General features: G+C 39.7%; 1 protein-coding gene across 3 annotated transcripts in view; it reads left to right on the top strand.

Annotated features, from left to right (window-relative positions):
* LOC128344398 (collagen alpha-1(XXIII) chain-like) overlaps positions 1-17,955 on the top strand; it is a 360,043-nt gene that overhangs the window by 173,095 nt on the left and 168,993 nt on the right. The window contains exon 3 of one of the 3 annotated variants that reach the window (XM_053294442.1): positions 12,924-13,151. The exons of the other annotated variants lie outside the window; for them this stretch is intronic. Within the exon in view, the coding sequence (XP_053150417.1) occupies positions 12,924-12,952 (29 nt within the window). The 3' untranslated portion in view covers positions 12,953-13,151. Of the gene's footprint in view, positions 1-12,923; positions 13,152-17,955 lie in introns of those variants that run through there. 3 annotated transcript variants of the gene reach the window in all.

A 17,955-nucleotide genomic window follows, 5' to 3' on the forward strand; every position in this document is an offset into this window, starting at 1 on the left:
TTCAGAATCCCATTTCTGATCATATTTCTATGGCAGAAATGGCCAATGACAAGGCACTTTGTGTCAAACCATAACATGAACTACAAATTCAAGAATATTCATGCAAAGTAAAATTGTTACTACTACTGCACATCTTCAAATGTCTCCATGATTTTCTTTAGTTGATCTAAGTGTTGCCATTAATCAGGATGTTAATTTTCTGTGAAGAACACCCATAACATCATTTACAAGAATGTATGTGAAGCTGTCCCTTGGTAGATAGAACCATGCCAGAAGGGATTGTTTTCCCCACAAAGTTTGTGATGATGTCATCCACTCCAAGATGGCAGATGTGAGAATGTTTAAGATGCAAAATGGGCTAAATTGTGAACTACCTAACTGTTTTGAACCAAATTTGGAACAATTGTAGGGACACATAAGGACACCTCAGTGGTGTAGTTTGTGATGATGTCATCCACCCCAATTCAAGATGGTAGACATGAGAACGTTTGAGGCACAAGAGGGATAAACTGTGGAACGCCTAACCGATTTGAACCAAATTTTCTAGAGTGTAGTGAGTGACACACAGGGACACCTGAACAGCAGGGATTGTGATGATGTTATCCATCCCAATTCAAGATGGTGGACACCAGAACATTGGAGGTGCAAGTGGACTGATTTTTGAACTGCTTATCCGATTTGGACCAAATTTAGTCCAGTTGTAGGGATAGTGAAACAAAAGTAGGCAGATTAGTTCTTACTAGAACAACTTGTTAAAACAATCAAATGGACACTTTAAGACATGCGGTAGGCCATTTTGGGAAACCGGATGCTGGACTGGATAAGCTTTGGGCCTGGTCCAGCAAGGTGGTTCTTATATTCGCCAGGATTTTCTCTTTTAACTTGTTGCTATAGGCCAACAGCATTAGAAAAGATATATGTGTTTGGCTCAGTGAAGTTTGCGTGTTACAACTGAACATTAAGAAGTGGCAAGCTCTTGAAAGATGTACAGTTCACACTAGTCCTCTAGAGTGGTGGCAGTAATTAGCAGTGATTTGTCCCATGAGCTGACTGCTAGTAATATGGCACATGGGGCTAGTGATGATGCCTCAGACATTAGCAGCTTTGCATCACTGCCATTGTGGGCTAGAGATTAAAGACTAAATCCCTCTCCTTTTGTTAACTAATTTTGATACTTTTAGTTTGTGATCTTCTTTGCCAGGTTTGATTGTTTCCAGGTCCCACTCATTTGCTTGCCAAAATGGTGAATGGTGATGCTGTCTAGCAGTCGAGCTTTCTGTGTGTGTATATTTGTGCATCTTATTTGGGCCCAGGGCTTCTACACATGCATAGTTTTCATGTATTGGAGTTGCTTTATTTTGAAAGCCAGCACCTGCTTGGCTCATTACCATTCACATCCTCTAAAAATAGCGCACATTATGTTGTTGGGAGGTGGTGAAGAGGAGATGAAAATAAGAATGGATGAAGAAAGAAACTTGACTCTCTCCCCTCCTGTCTTTTAAATGCCAATTATTATTGTTGCTGTTGTAACTAAACACCAGATGAAGTAGACAAACAAATGGCCTTTAACAAATGTCTCTTAATATTATTTCTGTTTTCCCCTCCGTGGGATAGCTCTCTATTACATTGAGCATACCTTTGATCAGTAATAATTTCCAGCCTGCGTTCATCTTCATTCTTCCCAGATAATTCCGTTGTTTAAATCATTTTGTTAAAACTGTACTCTCCACCCCCACTCCCAGAAAAAATCCGTTGAAAAATGCTTCCAGCTTCAAAGAAAATGTAGCTGTATTTCTCTGGTAAATATCACAGTAGGCCATTTATTAATCAGTGATGAATAATTAGCATAAACTCAGTCATTAGAAACATAGGAAGCTGTCTTATACTGAATTCAACCATTGGCACAGTATTATCTACACTGACTGGCTGTGGCTCTGTAAGAATTAAGGCACGAGTCTTTCTCAGGCCTACCTGGAGATGCCAGGAACTGACCCTGAGACTTTTGCATGTAAGCAGATGATCTACTGCTGAACTATGGCCCCATCCCCTAAGGCAGGGATCCTCAATGTTGGGCCCCCAGATGTTCTTGGATTTCAACTCCCATAATCCCCAGGCCCAGTGGCCTTTGGCTGGGGATTATGGGAGTTGAAGTCCAAGAAAATCTGGGGGCCCAACGTTGAGGATCCCTGCCCTAAGGGAAATATTTTACAGCAGACAGTGTTCACATGTTATTGCTCTTTCAAATGTAAACCAAGGCAAATCCTGCCTTGGACAGGACAGTTCATGCTTGCTACCACACAACTGGCTCTCTACCAGTGTTCCCTCTAACAGGGATCCAGATGCTGTTGACTACAACTCCCAGAATCCCCACCTGCAATGGCTTTTGCTTAGGGATTATGGGAGTTGTAGTCTACAGCACCTGGAAATCACTGTTAGAGGCAACACTGCTCTCTACCCTTCTCATTTCATAGTTGTGGCACCAGTTTTTACAGTATTGCAAAAGTGGCTAAATCTGAATCTTTAAAACATCAAATGCTAAACTGAAACATTAAAATCTGTTTATCTCAGTCAAATATTGTGGCACTCAAATTTTGTCTTTCCATTTGCCAGTTACTTTGGAAATGAGTAGTAAGAAAGCATTATCCTCTTTGTCCCTCTTATTGTTCTCCTTCTTGTCAGTTTGTCTCTTCGAGTGGCCTTCAATGGCCATCTAAACAGTTGACAAAGGAAGTGCAAATTATACTCTCTTACTCTGTCACCACTTTCAAGCCATGTGTGAAGTAAAGGGATGAGGGATGAGACATTGTTCTTTTCAAAGGCTATATACACATATTCATGTAGGTGATATACACATTCTTAACCCCCTTCACTATAGACCTGGAAGTGGCAATGTCACATAAGAAGGGAGTCACATTTTCTTTATTTCTGCTGTAGATGATTGCCTGAAGCCGCTCTCAGCGTTACTGTTTACACATTATGGGAGTGGTCTTTGATCAATCTTCCCACCTCAGGGCATATCTGCTTGGAAAACCTCCCATTTGCAGAAAGTACAAGAACCAATTGTTGTGGATGAACAGGTATGATGTGTCATGTCGGCTTTTTTTTGTCAGGAGGTTAGAGGCTGTGCCTATATTCTAAATTATGCTTCGTTCCTCATATTCATGCCAGATTCACCATGCCAGCATAACAAAAGTACTGCACAGGTACTGTTTGGCTTGCAGATTATGGATGTACTGAATTGAATAGTGCTAAGCCACCTTAAGTGGCACATTGGGGAATGCTAGACTAAAAAGCAGAAGGCTGCCGGTTCGAATCCTCGCTGGTGCTATATCGAGCAGCAGCAATATAGGAAGATGCTGAAAGGCATCATCTCAGACTGCACGGGAGGAGGCAATGGCAAACCGCTCCAGTATTCTACCAAAGAAAACCACAAGGCTCTGTGGGTGCCATGTGTCGAAATTGACTTGATGGCACACTTTAGCTTTAAGACCCCAAAGACCATGACTTACTCCTCCAGGAATTCTTAATAAATGCAAGATTGCATTTCTACTAGAAGCAGTGGTTGCCCCAACAATATGGAGTGCCTCCATTAGGTGCACTTGGCCCTGTCACAGACTGATTTTCAGAAACTTGCAAAAAAATGAATTGGCCTTTGTTCAGCCTTTGAGGCTGTTTAATAAATTGCTGCTGACAGATTTTAATTCTAGTTTATTTTGTGTCATTGGTTTTAAAACTCTCAACTGTTAAAACTCTTGTGTCATGGTTTTTAGTTATACACTATAATTTGTTTATCCTTTAAAACTGGCTTGCAAATCATTTTTTTAAAAACAGCATATAAAAATCTGTTATATATTTCGAAGAGTTTGTGGGCATGTTTGTGTGACAAAAAGTCATACTTCCCAATTACTTACAGATACTAAATTTTGCATACCCAATCCTGCTACTGAAATTAGCTGAATGAACTAGCTTTTACACCAAACTATGCTGGGAGAAAGGCTTTTGGGGGGTATTTTAAACTCTGAATAGCATCGATTTTTAACACTCAATAATCAGATGAACAATTCAAAAAATGACTCCATGCCCAAGAGAAACAGACGATCTTTCTCAGATTCAAATTATATAGTAATTACTCAAAAAACTAATTATATTTGAAGTTGACATTACAAATTTACCTTTTACTTTCTTTTTGCAAGCACATTAATTAATAGCAAGCATGACTTGTCCCCATAGCTAAGCAGGGTCTGCCCTGGTTGAATATGAATGGGAGACTTGCTGTGTGAGCACTTCAAGATATTCCCCTCAGGGGATGAAGCCGCTCTGGGAAGAGCAGAAGGTTTCAAGTTCCCTCCCTGGCTTCTCCAAGATAAGGCCGATTGAGATTCCTGCCTGCAACCTTGGAGAAGCCACTGCCAGTGTGTGAAGACAATACTGAGCCAGATAGACCAATGGTCTGACTCAGTATATGGCAGTTTCCTATGTTGTTCCTAAATTTTATATATTTCTTGAAGAGGGGTTTTGTGGATTTGTTGATTACAAATAAAGTCACACTTCCCAGATACGTACAGATATAAAAATTTGCATAAATGACCCTGCCACTTAAATTAACTGCACTACTTTTTACACGGGAATATTGTGGTGGAAAGCTATATAACTTTTCAAAAAACACAAAATGACTTTGCCAAGTCAACTAGCAAGTGAGGTCTGTCATTAACTAATAAATGACTATGCTAGATTCAGCGGTGACAATCGGTTAAACAACCATGTCTTTGTTTCTCTCTCCAACATTTTACAACATATGGAGGAGAAGAAGGCATGTTTAGAGGTGTAGATGCTCTGTTTTTTGTTTCGGTTTGGAGGATCATTACTGGCATAGCTATAAATGCAGTGGGTCATCCTTTTGCGGTGGCTTTGCAAATGGCTTTGTGGTGGCAACTTCGTGTCTCTTCATCTGCATCTTGTTTCTCTAAAATATAATCAGTAATTACCACAAGTGTTCCTGAAGTGTTTGTCCATATACAGTGCTCCATTTTTACACCAATATGTTTTTAGGCTTTACAATGTACAGGCCTACTTAAATAGGCAAAATAATCCTGAGGCTAATGTTCACAACATTATTTTTTAAATTGCATTTTCTCTTGTTTTCCATTATTTTATGTGCTCCCAACTGCCATTGTTTAATATCTTGAGTATTGCCCTACTCAGTGATCCTTATCAATGCAAGTCGTTTAGCCTATTTGGTTGCTGCTTCCCCATCTTCCTTACTCCTATTCTAATTAGTTTGTTCACAACGTGACATTCTCCTACTGACCCATGGAGGTCATATTGTCAAACACATGCATAACTAAAGAGCTTCAAGAGTCTTGATTTATGGCATTCTGTGTTTGACATTGTAACTGTAGCTCAGTGCAAGTGATGTGGCATGCTAGTTTCTCAGGAACTGTTTGTCTGGGAAACAGTTGGTCACGTATAATTTGGGAGCACTGAATCCCTTTAACTGTAGGCTTGTGTTTGCTTGAATTTGATGCTCAGCTGTTGGCCTCCAATATTATGTTGATAATATTGGAGGGCAGGTCCAGGCCAGAGAGATGACTAGGAATGAATGGATCTTAATCAAATATCTCATGGTTTTTTGTGTGTGGAATGGGTTGCATTGTCTTAACAAGCTTATTGTCTTAACAAGCTTAACAAGCTCAACTATGCTGAATATTACTTAAAACCAAAGCAATAAACTGAATCAGCCAAATGTTCCATAGTGTGTATAGCATAGCAGAATGCAAACATGATTCCAAGTAATGCACTTCAAAGAGGATAAAGGGAATAAAAGACAAATGCCAAGACAAAAAGAGAAAACAGGGTAATCATATGAAATACTATTTATTGCTGATTATCGGAGAAAGCTATTGAGTTGCAAACACAGTAAAATAAAAGCATTTATAGGAAACTTGTAATGTTCTCTCTAAATATTTACGTTTCATAATTAGAAAAAAAAGGTGAACTTAAGTATGTAGTACACCGCTCTGGGCTCCTTGGAGGAAAAGCGGGATATAAAATGTTAAATAAATAAATAAATAAAATAAAAAGACTGCTTTACTTCCTGAGAGCGGCTTTGGATGTGCACATAGCTGGATGGCCAGGGGCGTACCAAGGTTGGGGTGGGCCCGGAGACAAGATTTTAAAATGGGCCCCTCACTGCCTTCCTCTCCTTCTCTTGGCCCCATGTCTCTGCTGCAGAAGAACATTAAGGGCACATGTAATATAGTGTAGCAGATTAACAGAGGACAGGAGACTACAGTTACATGGTATAAACAACAGCAATACAACAGCAAAACAACAGAACCAAATAATACAACAGTCTCAGCTTTGTGAAATACAAGGGGGCACTTCATGGCTGCTACCACTAGACCAGCTCTCCTCCCATTCTGTGGGTTCCAAAGGAAGCTTCTGTTCCAAGGTTAACCATTTTTGTCAGGGTTGTAGCATGGTGGGATTTAAAAACCCCCAATATTGTTCATTTAAAATGAACAATAATATGAACAATGCATCACATTTAAAATATACAAACAAAATTCAGTTATTAATATCAAAAGGGGCATATAAAATATCCACATCCTTTTGAACTGAAACATTTCACATCATATCATCTTTAGTTTAACTCCTCTGATTTCCCCTCCCTCACCTCCTTGCTGTTTCTTCTCCAAAAATCAGCCACAGCCAACACGTTCATCCCCATCCAGTATTCCCTCTAATTTTTTTCAGCCATGAATGGAATGGGTTTTGTTCTGGGAGGCAATATCAAAGCAGTGTGCACACATGTGCATTATTATATGCCACTATAGATGCAACACACACACTTGGCCTATTTGTCTCAATATAAATGTGCCTCTAATAAACCCCTATTAAAAAGTCAGAAATGTACATTCAGCAATCAGTTCAAACATCATAAAATGAAAAGCCAAAGAAGTGTATGTGGGCTGCAATGACTGAACCAATTTCCTTAATAAATGTTTCTTAAAATAGTCATACATTTGCAGAATAGTGTAAAAATAACATTGGACTTAAATATTAGATACTTTCACAGCACTACATCTGAAATGAAGAATACTGTTCACACTTTACTCTATAGGAATGTAGTGATTTTAGTCATTATATATATTTATTTTAAAATTATTATTGCATGTATAATGGTAGAGCATCAACATTACCTTGACACACTGGGCACGCTAGTAACAAACAAATGTACCACATTCATGCATAATTAAATTTCCAAGAGGATATTTGATTTAATACACAGATAGGTTAAAGGAAATTTATAAGAGACACAGATAGACACAGGGGCGTATCTATAGGGGGGCAGGGGGGGCACGTGCCCCGGGCGCCACTTGAAGGGGGGGCACAATTTCTTAAAATTAAATAATTAAAAAAAATGGCCACCAAAAACAAAATGGCCACTGGGCATGCTCAAATGGCCTCTGTGAGGCCCTAGGGTATGCCACGCCTCGCAGAGGCCATTTGAGCATGCACAGTGGCCATTTTGTTTTCAGTGGCCATTTTTTAAAAAAAAAAAATTTAATGACCACCGCACATGCTCAAATGGTGCCTGTGAGGCCCTAGAGGCCAGTGGGAGGGGGGGGAACTTTGCAGACCCCCCACAGCCTTTAAGATGTCCCCCGAAGGGGCTACAGGTAATTTTTTTTTTAATTAATATAATATGTCACTGTACACATATTCAGATTGGCACTATGTACAGAGAATAAGGGCTTGTGAATACTGAGCTGAAGTTTATGAGCTAAGATTGTATCCATTTGCTCTTACTTTGCTTCTTGTGATAAGTGAGTTAAATGTGATGTCTTAATAATATGGCTATTAATGGTCAGTTTGTCTTTGAATCAATGTGAAATCCTTAGTATTAAGGCCCACTGGGAGTTTCTTGCTCTTTCTCTCATTTTTACTGTCTTTCTGAAATACTAGAATATATTCCAAGCAGTGACACAGTTTACTCTGCATATCATTTAATTATTTTCAGAGTATCTGGGAAAAGTCAAATTCTCCATTTATTTTTAAAACTTATGTAATCGTGATGCTACAATGCATAGCAGAGAATTAGACAGGCACTTCTTTTAGTTTTTCCAAGTACAACTCCGCATAATATTTGGGGATTTCATGAGCCCCAGCATACTGAAATTTGTCGTTTTCCAGCATTTTAACCTGAGCTATCCAAACAAATTAATGATAGCCCCACAATTTGGATAGTTTTAAAAAATAAATCTGAAGTGGTAGATAGGAGTTTGACCACATGTATGATATTGGTAATTTTTGTAATTTTAAAATTTTTTTAAATAAAAGTTTTCTGAAACGTGTGTCAGTCAGATGTATGTTGGGGTGGTGGTGGTGGTCGTGGCGGCGGGGGGGGGGGCGCAATTTCAGTGCTTGCCCTGGGCGCTGTTTTCCCTAGTTACGCCACTGGATAGATAAAAGGAAATTTATAAGAGATAGTAAAGGGAATTTAAAGAGATCACTGGTGAGAGGCTATGCATGCATGGAGGTAATGAACACGAACTGGGAATAAAAGCAAGGATGTAGGATCATGCTGGTGTCTGGTAACCTAAAGGCTTTGGTAACAGGAGCACAGTGCAAGCAACAGTATTTGGCAACTTTTGCAGCACCAAAAATATGAAACTATACAAGACAGGATGAAAAATTAATGGCTATCACACAATAAATGAAGCAAGAGGGAGCAAAGGAGGCAAAAGAGAGACGAGGAAAGGAGAGAGAGAGAGTGGGAGTGTTGGACTATGACCAGGAAGACCCAAATTCAAATCCCCATTCAGCCATGAAATTCACTGCTGGGCTCCTAATCTCTCTCAGCCCAACCCCCCTCAAGTCAGGGTTTTTTTGGTAAAAATTCCAAGACCTCAGCCAGCACAGCATAACAGAAAACAGGAGAGGAGAGGAGAGAATAACAGATCAATGATTTTATCTGTTTGGGGCTCAGTTGCTGGTCTCTCTGTGTCTCTCGCGGCTGCCCGCTGTGGTCTCTGAAACTAACAGAGGGGAGCCTCAGTCAACTCAAGTCAGAGGATCGTAGGTAGCAGCAGTTCCAGAGTCCGGGGAGCGGGGGGCTGGGAGACAACTATCTCCCCTTGCCTAATAGATGGTACGCTCCTTGATGGCATCTAGACGTTTGGTGCAGCTGCACAGTGGAAGCTTCTTCCACAGAGAGTTGTGCAAGTGTGCTTCACAGATCACAGAAGGATCTTCTGTCATTAGTATATAATTACCCCAAACATCTGGATGCCACCCATCATGTCTGAATCTGATTTTTGTGTGTGTGTGTGTGTGTGTGTGTGGTGTATAGTATTCTACTAGAATTCACCTGAAATTCCCACTTTTTTGTGTGCATTAATATTCATATATATATTGCTGAGCAACACATTTTGAAAGTCTTTTAAGTACACATGTGAATTTATATTGAATTACTATATTGTTAATATGTATTCTTTGCATGTTTCTAATTCCCTTTCTGATTACTTGGATGTCTCTTATTACTTAGGTATGTTCCAATATATCTTTTATTAATGAACAGAACTAATTGAATAGCACAACATTGGATCATTTTAATGTATATTTATCAAACTGCTGAAGTGGATGTTGATGTGTTTCTTTTGATGGGGAAATTTGTGTTTATATGTTGGTCCTGAATATACAATCATATAAAAAGATACATTTAGCTACATTGATTTTTATCAGGTCTCTAAAGTTTGCTCATAACACCTTAAGTGGCGCAGCAACTTAATGCTTGACTAACAATCAGAAGGTTGTCAGTTTGAATCTCCGCTGGTACTATATCAGGCAGCAGTGATATAGGAAGATGCTGAAAGGCATCATCTCATACTGCATGGGAAGAGGCAATGGTAAACTCCTCCTATATTCTACCAAAGAAAATAACAGGCCTCTGTGGGCTCCAGGAGTTGAAATAGACTTGACGGCACACTTTACCTTTAATGTTTGCTCAGTAATCTGTTGGCATTTTTAAAATGTAGTCATATTACAAAGTAAAGAGCGTTTAGTCAATGATGTCATTTGAAAAACAAAATGGTGACCTCATTCTTATTCAACATGGCAACAACTCAATTTACACACACCTTAAGAATGGCTAATTGATTGGTTTGCTTCAACCACATTTTTGTGCTTGGTGTTGTTGGGTTTTTGCCCATTGCTGAATTGTTCCATATCTTTTAAATTTAATTATATTGTAAATAATTTGAAACAAGAATGGTGGTTTTCAGTGGCTGTAGTGCTTAGGAAAGTGATCCCATCCCTATATCTGACATAGACCTCCTTGGTCAGACCTGTTCCTTAGGAGAGTGACTGATCTACTCAGAGCATTAGTGTTATGTAGTCCTGATTTTCATCCCGTTGCTGCATGGCTATCCCATAAGGGTTGGCCATGACAGTTTGTTGCAGTTTGATTCTCTGTGGAATTAAAATATCTTTTCTGAGAGTTTCTTGTAAATATAACATAGGTGAAGGAAGCATTAGTTTGAAACGTTACAAAGATGTGTGTTAGTACATTTCTAACAAGAGAGATTAAAACAAAATTTGTTAACACGGTTTACAAATGCGTAGCTGGATCAGTCATGAGACTTCTGAGAAGTTTATAATCTTGTTGATGTATATCCGTGAACATTTTTTGCACAGGTTAAAAGTTCATCACCTAGCATAGAATCTAAATAGGTATTGTCCACAGTTTCACTTGCTTATCCAAAAGCATCAGTAAATACTGTGCATTGGATCTACTACTTGTCTACTTGGTGATTCTAATGATTTTTTAAATTAATTGGTTTTATATGTTTATTGCAACCTTCTTGCACTTTTCGCAATATCCCATAAATTTGTTACTATGAGGTATCTTAATATCATAATATCCCTAGCAAACAGTTTGGTGATTTATATTCTTTTCTGATTTATGTATAATATTCTTATGGTTTGTGGTCCCACACCACATGACCTATATGAAAGAAGATCTCCATGCACAAGGCTGTTTTTCCTAAACTGCATGCTTGCTGCACAGCTTTGGAAACTTCTTTGAGAGGAAGATAAAGGTGGAGAAGCTGTTTGTGTACAAGTCAAGCAAGGGCTCACAGTCATTATTTTAGTTCAATCTCAAATATCCTCAACTCTCAACTTAAAAAAAACCCACACACATGAATTCAAAGTAATAAAAAACTTGGGGTTTACTGAGTCAACAGAGAGTTTTTCTCCTGTTTGAAATAGATGTACTGAAAAGGATACTGTATTTACCTGAACCCAAGACTAGTTTTCCCCCAAGTTCTTTGATGTTAAGCATTGCCGGTGTGGTTGTCTTAAATTTATGGTCCTCTTCCTTTTGGGTAAATTGTTATAGCCTGTATTTAATCCATATTTTTAAAGGAGGTTGTCTTAAATTCAGGGTCATCTTCTATACAGGTAAATAGGTAGTTGTTAGCAATCTCCTCCCTCACCCCTACAGACTCCTCTGTCTCCAGAAAATAGGCCTCTGACGAATCCTTAGGGACATATTTTCGAGAATCACAGGTGTCTGCAGGGTGAAGGGAGAATTGCTATAAACTGCCTCTCTCACCTTGTGCAATGCTCTCCTGCCAGCGCAGTTAGTCTGGATGTTGGCTAGGGATGTGCACGAATGGTCTTCGGCACCGGCAGGAGTAGTACTTTAAGGGCGGGGGAGGGTGTACTCACCCCCTGCCACGTTTTCCCCGCCGGCGCTCTGTAAATTTAAAGCCCCTCGGGGCGGCAGCGTTCCTCCCTGCTGCCCCGTTCCCCCCGTCGGCCGGAAGTGGCCGGAAGTTGCGAGCACGCATGCGCCCGTCATGCGTGCGCCCGTCTGCCGTGCGCCTGCATGCACGATGTGCGCTCGCAAGTTCCGGCCACTTCCGGCCGACGTGGGGAACGGGGCGGCAGGGAGGAACGCTGCCGCCCCGAGGGGCTTGAAATTTACAGAGCGCTGGCGGGGGAAACGCGGAGTGGGGGTGAGTACACCCTACCCCACCCTTAAAGTACTACCCCCGCCGGTGCCGAAACACCAAATACCGCCCCAGCGTGGAAACGTTTCAAAGGCCTTTACAATGGCCTCCGAAACGTTTCTGGCACATGCCTAATGTTGACCACTGGCTGAGTGGGTAGACAGTGAAAGTGGCAGTAAGGCCTGTTGATTTTAATAATGCTGCAACTTGCAAGGGACTACAAATGAACATGAATGTCAGTCTATTCTGAGGAACAGAGAACATTTTTTCATTTTGTTTGTGTAGTCTATTTCTATATTATCCACTCAAAGTATCTCTTTGTGGTTTACAAAGGATTACAATCAACATTTAAAACAATTTTAAAACGAGTTAAAAAAATTAGCTGGAAAAGCAAGCTTCTATGAATCTTACATGGAATCGCTCATGTAATCTGTTCCCCAGCTGATATTTGAGTTTTACATGCAGTTTTAACACTTTTTTCAGCTTAAGTTTCCCCCACAGACATCAGATATCAGAAATATTTAACTTTAAAGATAAATGTTCAGATCAGCTGTTCTGGAGAACTATTGTGAGGCTATTGAAAGTTTTACAATGTTGTTTGAGGATCATGGTCACATTACATATACAATTTAATATATGGCTTGAGTGAATAGTGCAACCAGTGAAGATGTCATAGTCTGCAATTGCTGATTAATTTAGTATGGCCCCTAAACATGTTTTATAAAAATAATGAATTTGGCCAAAGCCATATTTTTCCCTTCCCACAACCCTGCCTCCAATTAAAAGATCAAAGTTAAATTAATTAATCTCCAATTAAAAGATCAGGAACCCAAATGTTTTGTGAAATAAAAAGCTGTATTTGTATTTGAGCCTCTTGTGACTATTTAATGTTGCTGTGTTCAGGATGCAATACAAGAAGCAGAGAGAGGTGAAGACATCAGATGAATGATCTGGGCATCCCCACCACAAGGCCGTCTTAATATCAACAATTAAAATGTGCAGTTAATACTTTTATTGCATTTTTCAATATTATAACCAAGATGCAAAAACTGGATAAAAATCTAGAAATAGGTATAAGACAAATCCTTCTCTACATACTTTAAATGCATTAAAGCTTGCCTTTAAATCTAATTAGATTGCAGTATTTTGTTATTTACCTATATTTAACATGGGAGGACACATTATTGCTATTCACTATTTTAAAACAAGTTGTTCTTGTAAGAACTAATCTGCCTACTTTCCTTTCACTATCTCTATAATTGGGCTCAATTTGGTTCAAATTGAGGACCACAAGTTACTGTAGATCTCTTGCATCTCAAATGTTCACACATCTGCCGTCTTGGATTGTGGTGGATGACGTCATTACAAACAACATCATTGAGGTGTCCTTGTGTCTCACTCACTACAACTGTACCTAATTTGGTCCAAACCCATGCTTAGACAGTCCACGTGTTAGTGCACTTGTGCCTCAAAAGTTTACATGTCTGCCATCTTGGATTGGGGTAAATGGCATCCTCACAAACTATGGCATTGAGGTTTTCCAATGTGCCCTACAGCTGTAGCAAATTTGGTTCAAATCAGTTAGGCAGTTCACAAGTTAGCCCAAATGCACCTCAAAGGTTTATGCGTCTGCCATCTTGAATTGGGGTGGATGGCATCATAACAAACTACGCCACTGAGGTGTTCCTGTGTGTCACTCACTATAGCTAACCGATTTGCTAACCGATTTGAACCTCATTTGGTTCAAGTCGGTTAGCAAGTCCACAAGTTAGCCCACTTGCGTCTCAAACATTCACACATCCTCCATTTTGAATCAGGGTGGATGACATCATCATAAACTAGGTTTCCTTGTGTCAATCACTACAACTGGCCTTCTAGGGTTTTTAAATAGCTGTAAATGGTTTTAACCTTGTAACCTGGTTTTTCAGGGTTTTTAAATTGTTCTGATTGTTTAATTGTTTAATGTTGTTTTATGACGTTTTAATTGTTAATTGTTGTTGTTTTATGCTGTTTTTTAATTTCTGTTTCAAGTGTTAACTGATTTTAATTGTTTTGTTTTAATTGTAAACCTCCCTGAGCCATTCTGGAAGGGCGGTGTAAAAATTGATTGAATAAATAGATAAATAAATAAATGAGACTGTACCTAAATTGGTTCAAATCTGTTAGACTGTCCACAAGTTAGTGCACTTGCACGTCAAAGGTTTATGCTTCCGCCATCTTGAATTGGGATGGATGACATCGTCACAAACTACACTGTAGAGCTGTCCCTATGTGTCACTACAACTGTATCTCGGCATTGCAAAGTTGATAGGAGGACACACACATACGGACACACAGAATTCCGGGTGATCTCATAAGTCTACTGGAAAGTAGGCTAAAAATAGGTATGGCAGATTGTACCCATGGCAATTACATCCAAGTGGTCAGGTAGCACAGCCCAATCATTCTGCTGTTCCTAATAGAACAACTTTTTTGGAGTTTGTTATAAGACTGTGTTCATGAACAAACCAGCAAGCCTTGCTTCCCTTCCCTTCCACGCAAGTCTACATGCTTGTTTCAAAGACCCAAGAGAGCAATGTGGCATTTTCATTGCTACCCACTCTATTCTGTAGTATCTCAACACATCCCTCAGCCATCAGTAATACAAAAATTCAAGAAATGTTTTATAAGCCAGAATAATCTCCACATTTTATGACTGCATTTTTAGTAACAAGAGCTTTCCTCCAGTTCTATATTGATTTGGCTACTTAATATTTAATCAGATCAGGAAAACAGATGAAAAGCAGTGCATATTAAATTACTTTTATTTGCTACACATTTTTATCACTCACTTGTTGCCAAAAGATAATGTAATATCTTCAGGTTTTCTTAAGTTTTGGAGCTATAACTCTTCACAGATATAACCATATGCTCTCCTTCCATAATTTCCTTTGCATTTCTGCACCCCGGTTTCTAAGTGTGCAGGTGTTTTAAATTATTAAATGTTTGTAAAGTTCTTTGAAGAAAAAATACAATGTGAAAATGCATTATATTGATTTTTTTTTTGTATGCATATGATTAATATAAGCCATCTACTAAATAAAATTCTTGCTGTGCCCCAATTCCAAAGAGACTTGTGGAACATGTGTATGTAACAGGTCAGAATGTGAAAGTAATAACATATTTAGAATATAAAACACATGTCCTTTGTTCCTTAAATTCTGTTTCCCGCTCCTCTCTTAGACAGTCATCAGAGGGCATATGGACTGTACACTAACATCCTTACCCTAAAATCTATTTGGAATTAAATTATCAACTACCATGGAAATTGATTCTGATTAGTTTTGCTTAGGATAGCAGAGGGATTTCACTTGATTGGCTATTTCAAAACTCCTTAAATAAACATACCTGGAGATAAGAACACAAGAACAGCCCTGCTAGATCAGGCCCAAGGCCCATCTAGTCCAGCATCCTGTTTCATATAGTGGCCCCCCAGATGCCTCTGGAAGCTCATAGTCAGGAGTTGAGGGCATGCCCTTTCTCCTGATGTTACTCCTCTGCAACTGCTACTCAGAGGCATCCTGAATTTGAGGCTGGAGGTGGCCTAGAGCCCTCCAACAAGTAGCTGATGATAGACTTCTCAACCCTGAAGTGATCCAAACCCCTCTTAAAGTCATCCAGGTTGTTGACTGTCACCACATCTTGTGACAGAGAATTCCACAAGTTGATTATGAGTTGTGTGAAAAAGTACTTCCTTTTGTTGGTCCTAGATTTCCTGGCAATCAATTTCATGGGATGACCCCTGGTTCTAGTGTTACGTGCGAGGGAGAAGAATTTCTCTCTACCCACTTTCTCCACACCATGCATGATTTTATAGGCCTCTATCATGTCTCCCCGCAGTCTTTTTTCTACACTAAATAACCCCAGATGTTGCAGCCTTGCCTCATAAGAAAGGTGCTCTAGGCCCCTGATCATCTTGGTTGCCCTCTTCTGCACCTTCTCCACCTCTACAATGTCCTATCTATCTATCTATCTATCTATCTATCTATCTATCTATCTATCTATCTATCATATTTTTATACTGCCCAAAACTTATGTCTCTGGGTGGTTTACAACAGTTTAATTTGGATTAGATGTGACAACCAGAATTGTACGCGGTACTCCAGGTGTGGTCGCACCATAGTTTTTTATAAGGGCATTAGAATATTAGCATTTTTATTTTCAATCCCCTTCCTAATGATCCCTAGCATGGAATTGGCCTTTTTCACAGCTGCCACACATTGAGTCGACACTTTCAACGAGCTGTCCACCAGGATCCCAAGATCTCTTTCCTGGTCAGTCACCGCCAGCTGAGATCCCTTCAGTGTATACTTCAAGCTGGGGTTTCTCATCCCAATGTGCATTGCTCTACACTTGCCAACATTGAACTGCATTTTCCATTTTGTCGCCCACTCACCCAGTTTGGCGAGATCCTTTTGGAGCTCCTCACAATCCATTTTGGATTTCACTACCGGAAAGAGTTTGGTATCATCTGCAGATTTGGTCACCTGGCTGCTTACCCCAACTTCTAGATCATTTATGTATAAATTAAAAAGCACCGGTCCCAGTACAGATCCCTGGGGGACCCCACTTTTTACTTCCCTGCATTGTGAAAACTCTCCATTTATACCTACCCTCTGTTTCCTATCTTCAACCAGCTAGCAATCCACACATGTACTTGTCCCCCTATCCCATGACTGCTAAGTTTCCTCAGGAGTCTTTGATGAGGAACTTTGTCGAAAGATTTTTGGAAGTCCAGGTATACTATGTCAACTGGATCACCTTTATCCACACACTTGTTGACACTCTCAAAGAGCTCAAAAAGGTTTGTGAGATCATGGTGTATCTGCAAAAACAGTGGATCCTCAGATGCAGAGTTCTGAGGTAGAAGATACATGCTGGCATAGGAACATAGGGAACTGCTATATTTAAAATATGCTTAGTAAGCATATTTAAAATATGCTTAGTCAGACCATAGGTCCATCTAGTTTAGTATCGTTTACACAGCTTCTCCAGGTTGCAGGCGGGAATCTCTCTCAGCCCTATATTGGAGATGCCAGGGTGGGAACTTGAAACCTTCTGCTCTTCCCAGAGCAACTCCATCCCGTAAGGGGCATATCTTACAGTGCTCACACATCAAGTCTCCTATTCATATACAGCCAGGGCAGACCCTGCTCAGCTAAGAGGACAAGTCATGCTTGCTACCACAAGACCAGCTCTCCTCCTCTTGACAGTCCTATTGATCAGTCTATATTATTATTTATTATTTATTTATTACATTTATAAACCACCCCATCCAGAGGCTCTTACTAAATCCCAAATGCTATTAGTATTTCTCCTCTGTTTACATGCTGTAATGCAATTTCCTTTGATAAAAGATACATTCATTCATTCATTCATACGATTTCCATTCCAAAAATGGCTCAGGGCGGTTTACACAGCGAAATAACAAACAAGATGGATCTCTGTCCCCAAAGGGCTCACAATCTAAAAAGAAACATAAGATAGACACCAGCAACAGCCACTGGAGGTACTGTGCTGGAGGTGGATAGGGCCAGTTACTCTCCCCCAGTTATAGAGAGAGAATCACCACAATATAAAGTGCCTCTTTGCCAAGTTAGCAGGGGTTGGAAAATTATCAAGATGGTTATAGGAATTGCTTTAAAATCATGTCTCGTATTTAGAGGATGAGTACAGATGACTGTTTACCAAGGCGTATCTTCAAGCAATGTGTACATAGCTATTTGTTAAGCTAGTCAGTCACCTGGGTGACTGACTCTTGTTACCTGTCTGCACCTTATGTGAAGAAAGGGTCTCATCATTCTTCCAAATAACCAAGCTAGCTCAGTCTGTGTTGGTCTTATGAATGAGATTCAAGTGTTTTCCTGACATGTGTTGAACAGAATTTTACTACATT

The sequence above is a fragment of the Hemicordylus capensis genome, chromosome 2 (assembly GCF_027244095.1).
Source record: "Hemicordylus capensis ecotype Gifberg chromosome 2, rHemCap1.1.pri, whole genome shotgun sequence".
In the NCBI taxonomy this organism is placed as follows: domain Eukaryota; kingdom Metazoa; phylum Chordata; class Lepidosauria; order Squamata; family Cordylidae; genus Hemicordylus; species Hemicordylus capensis.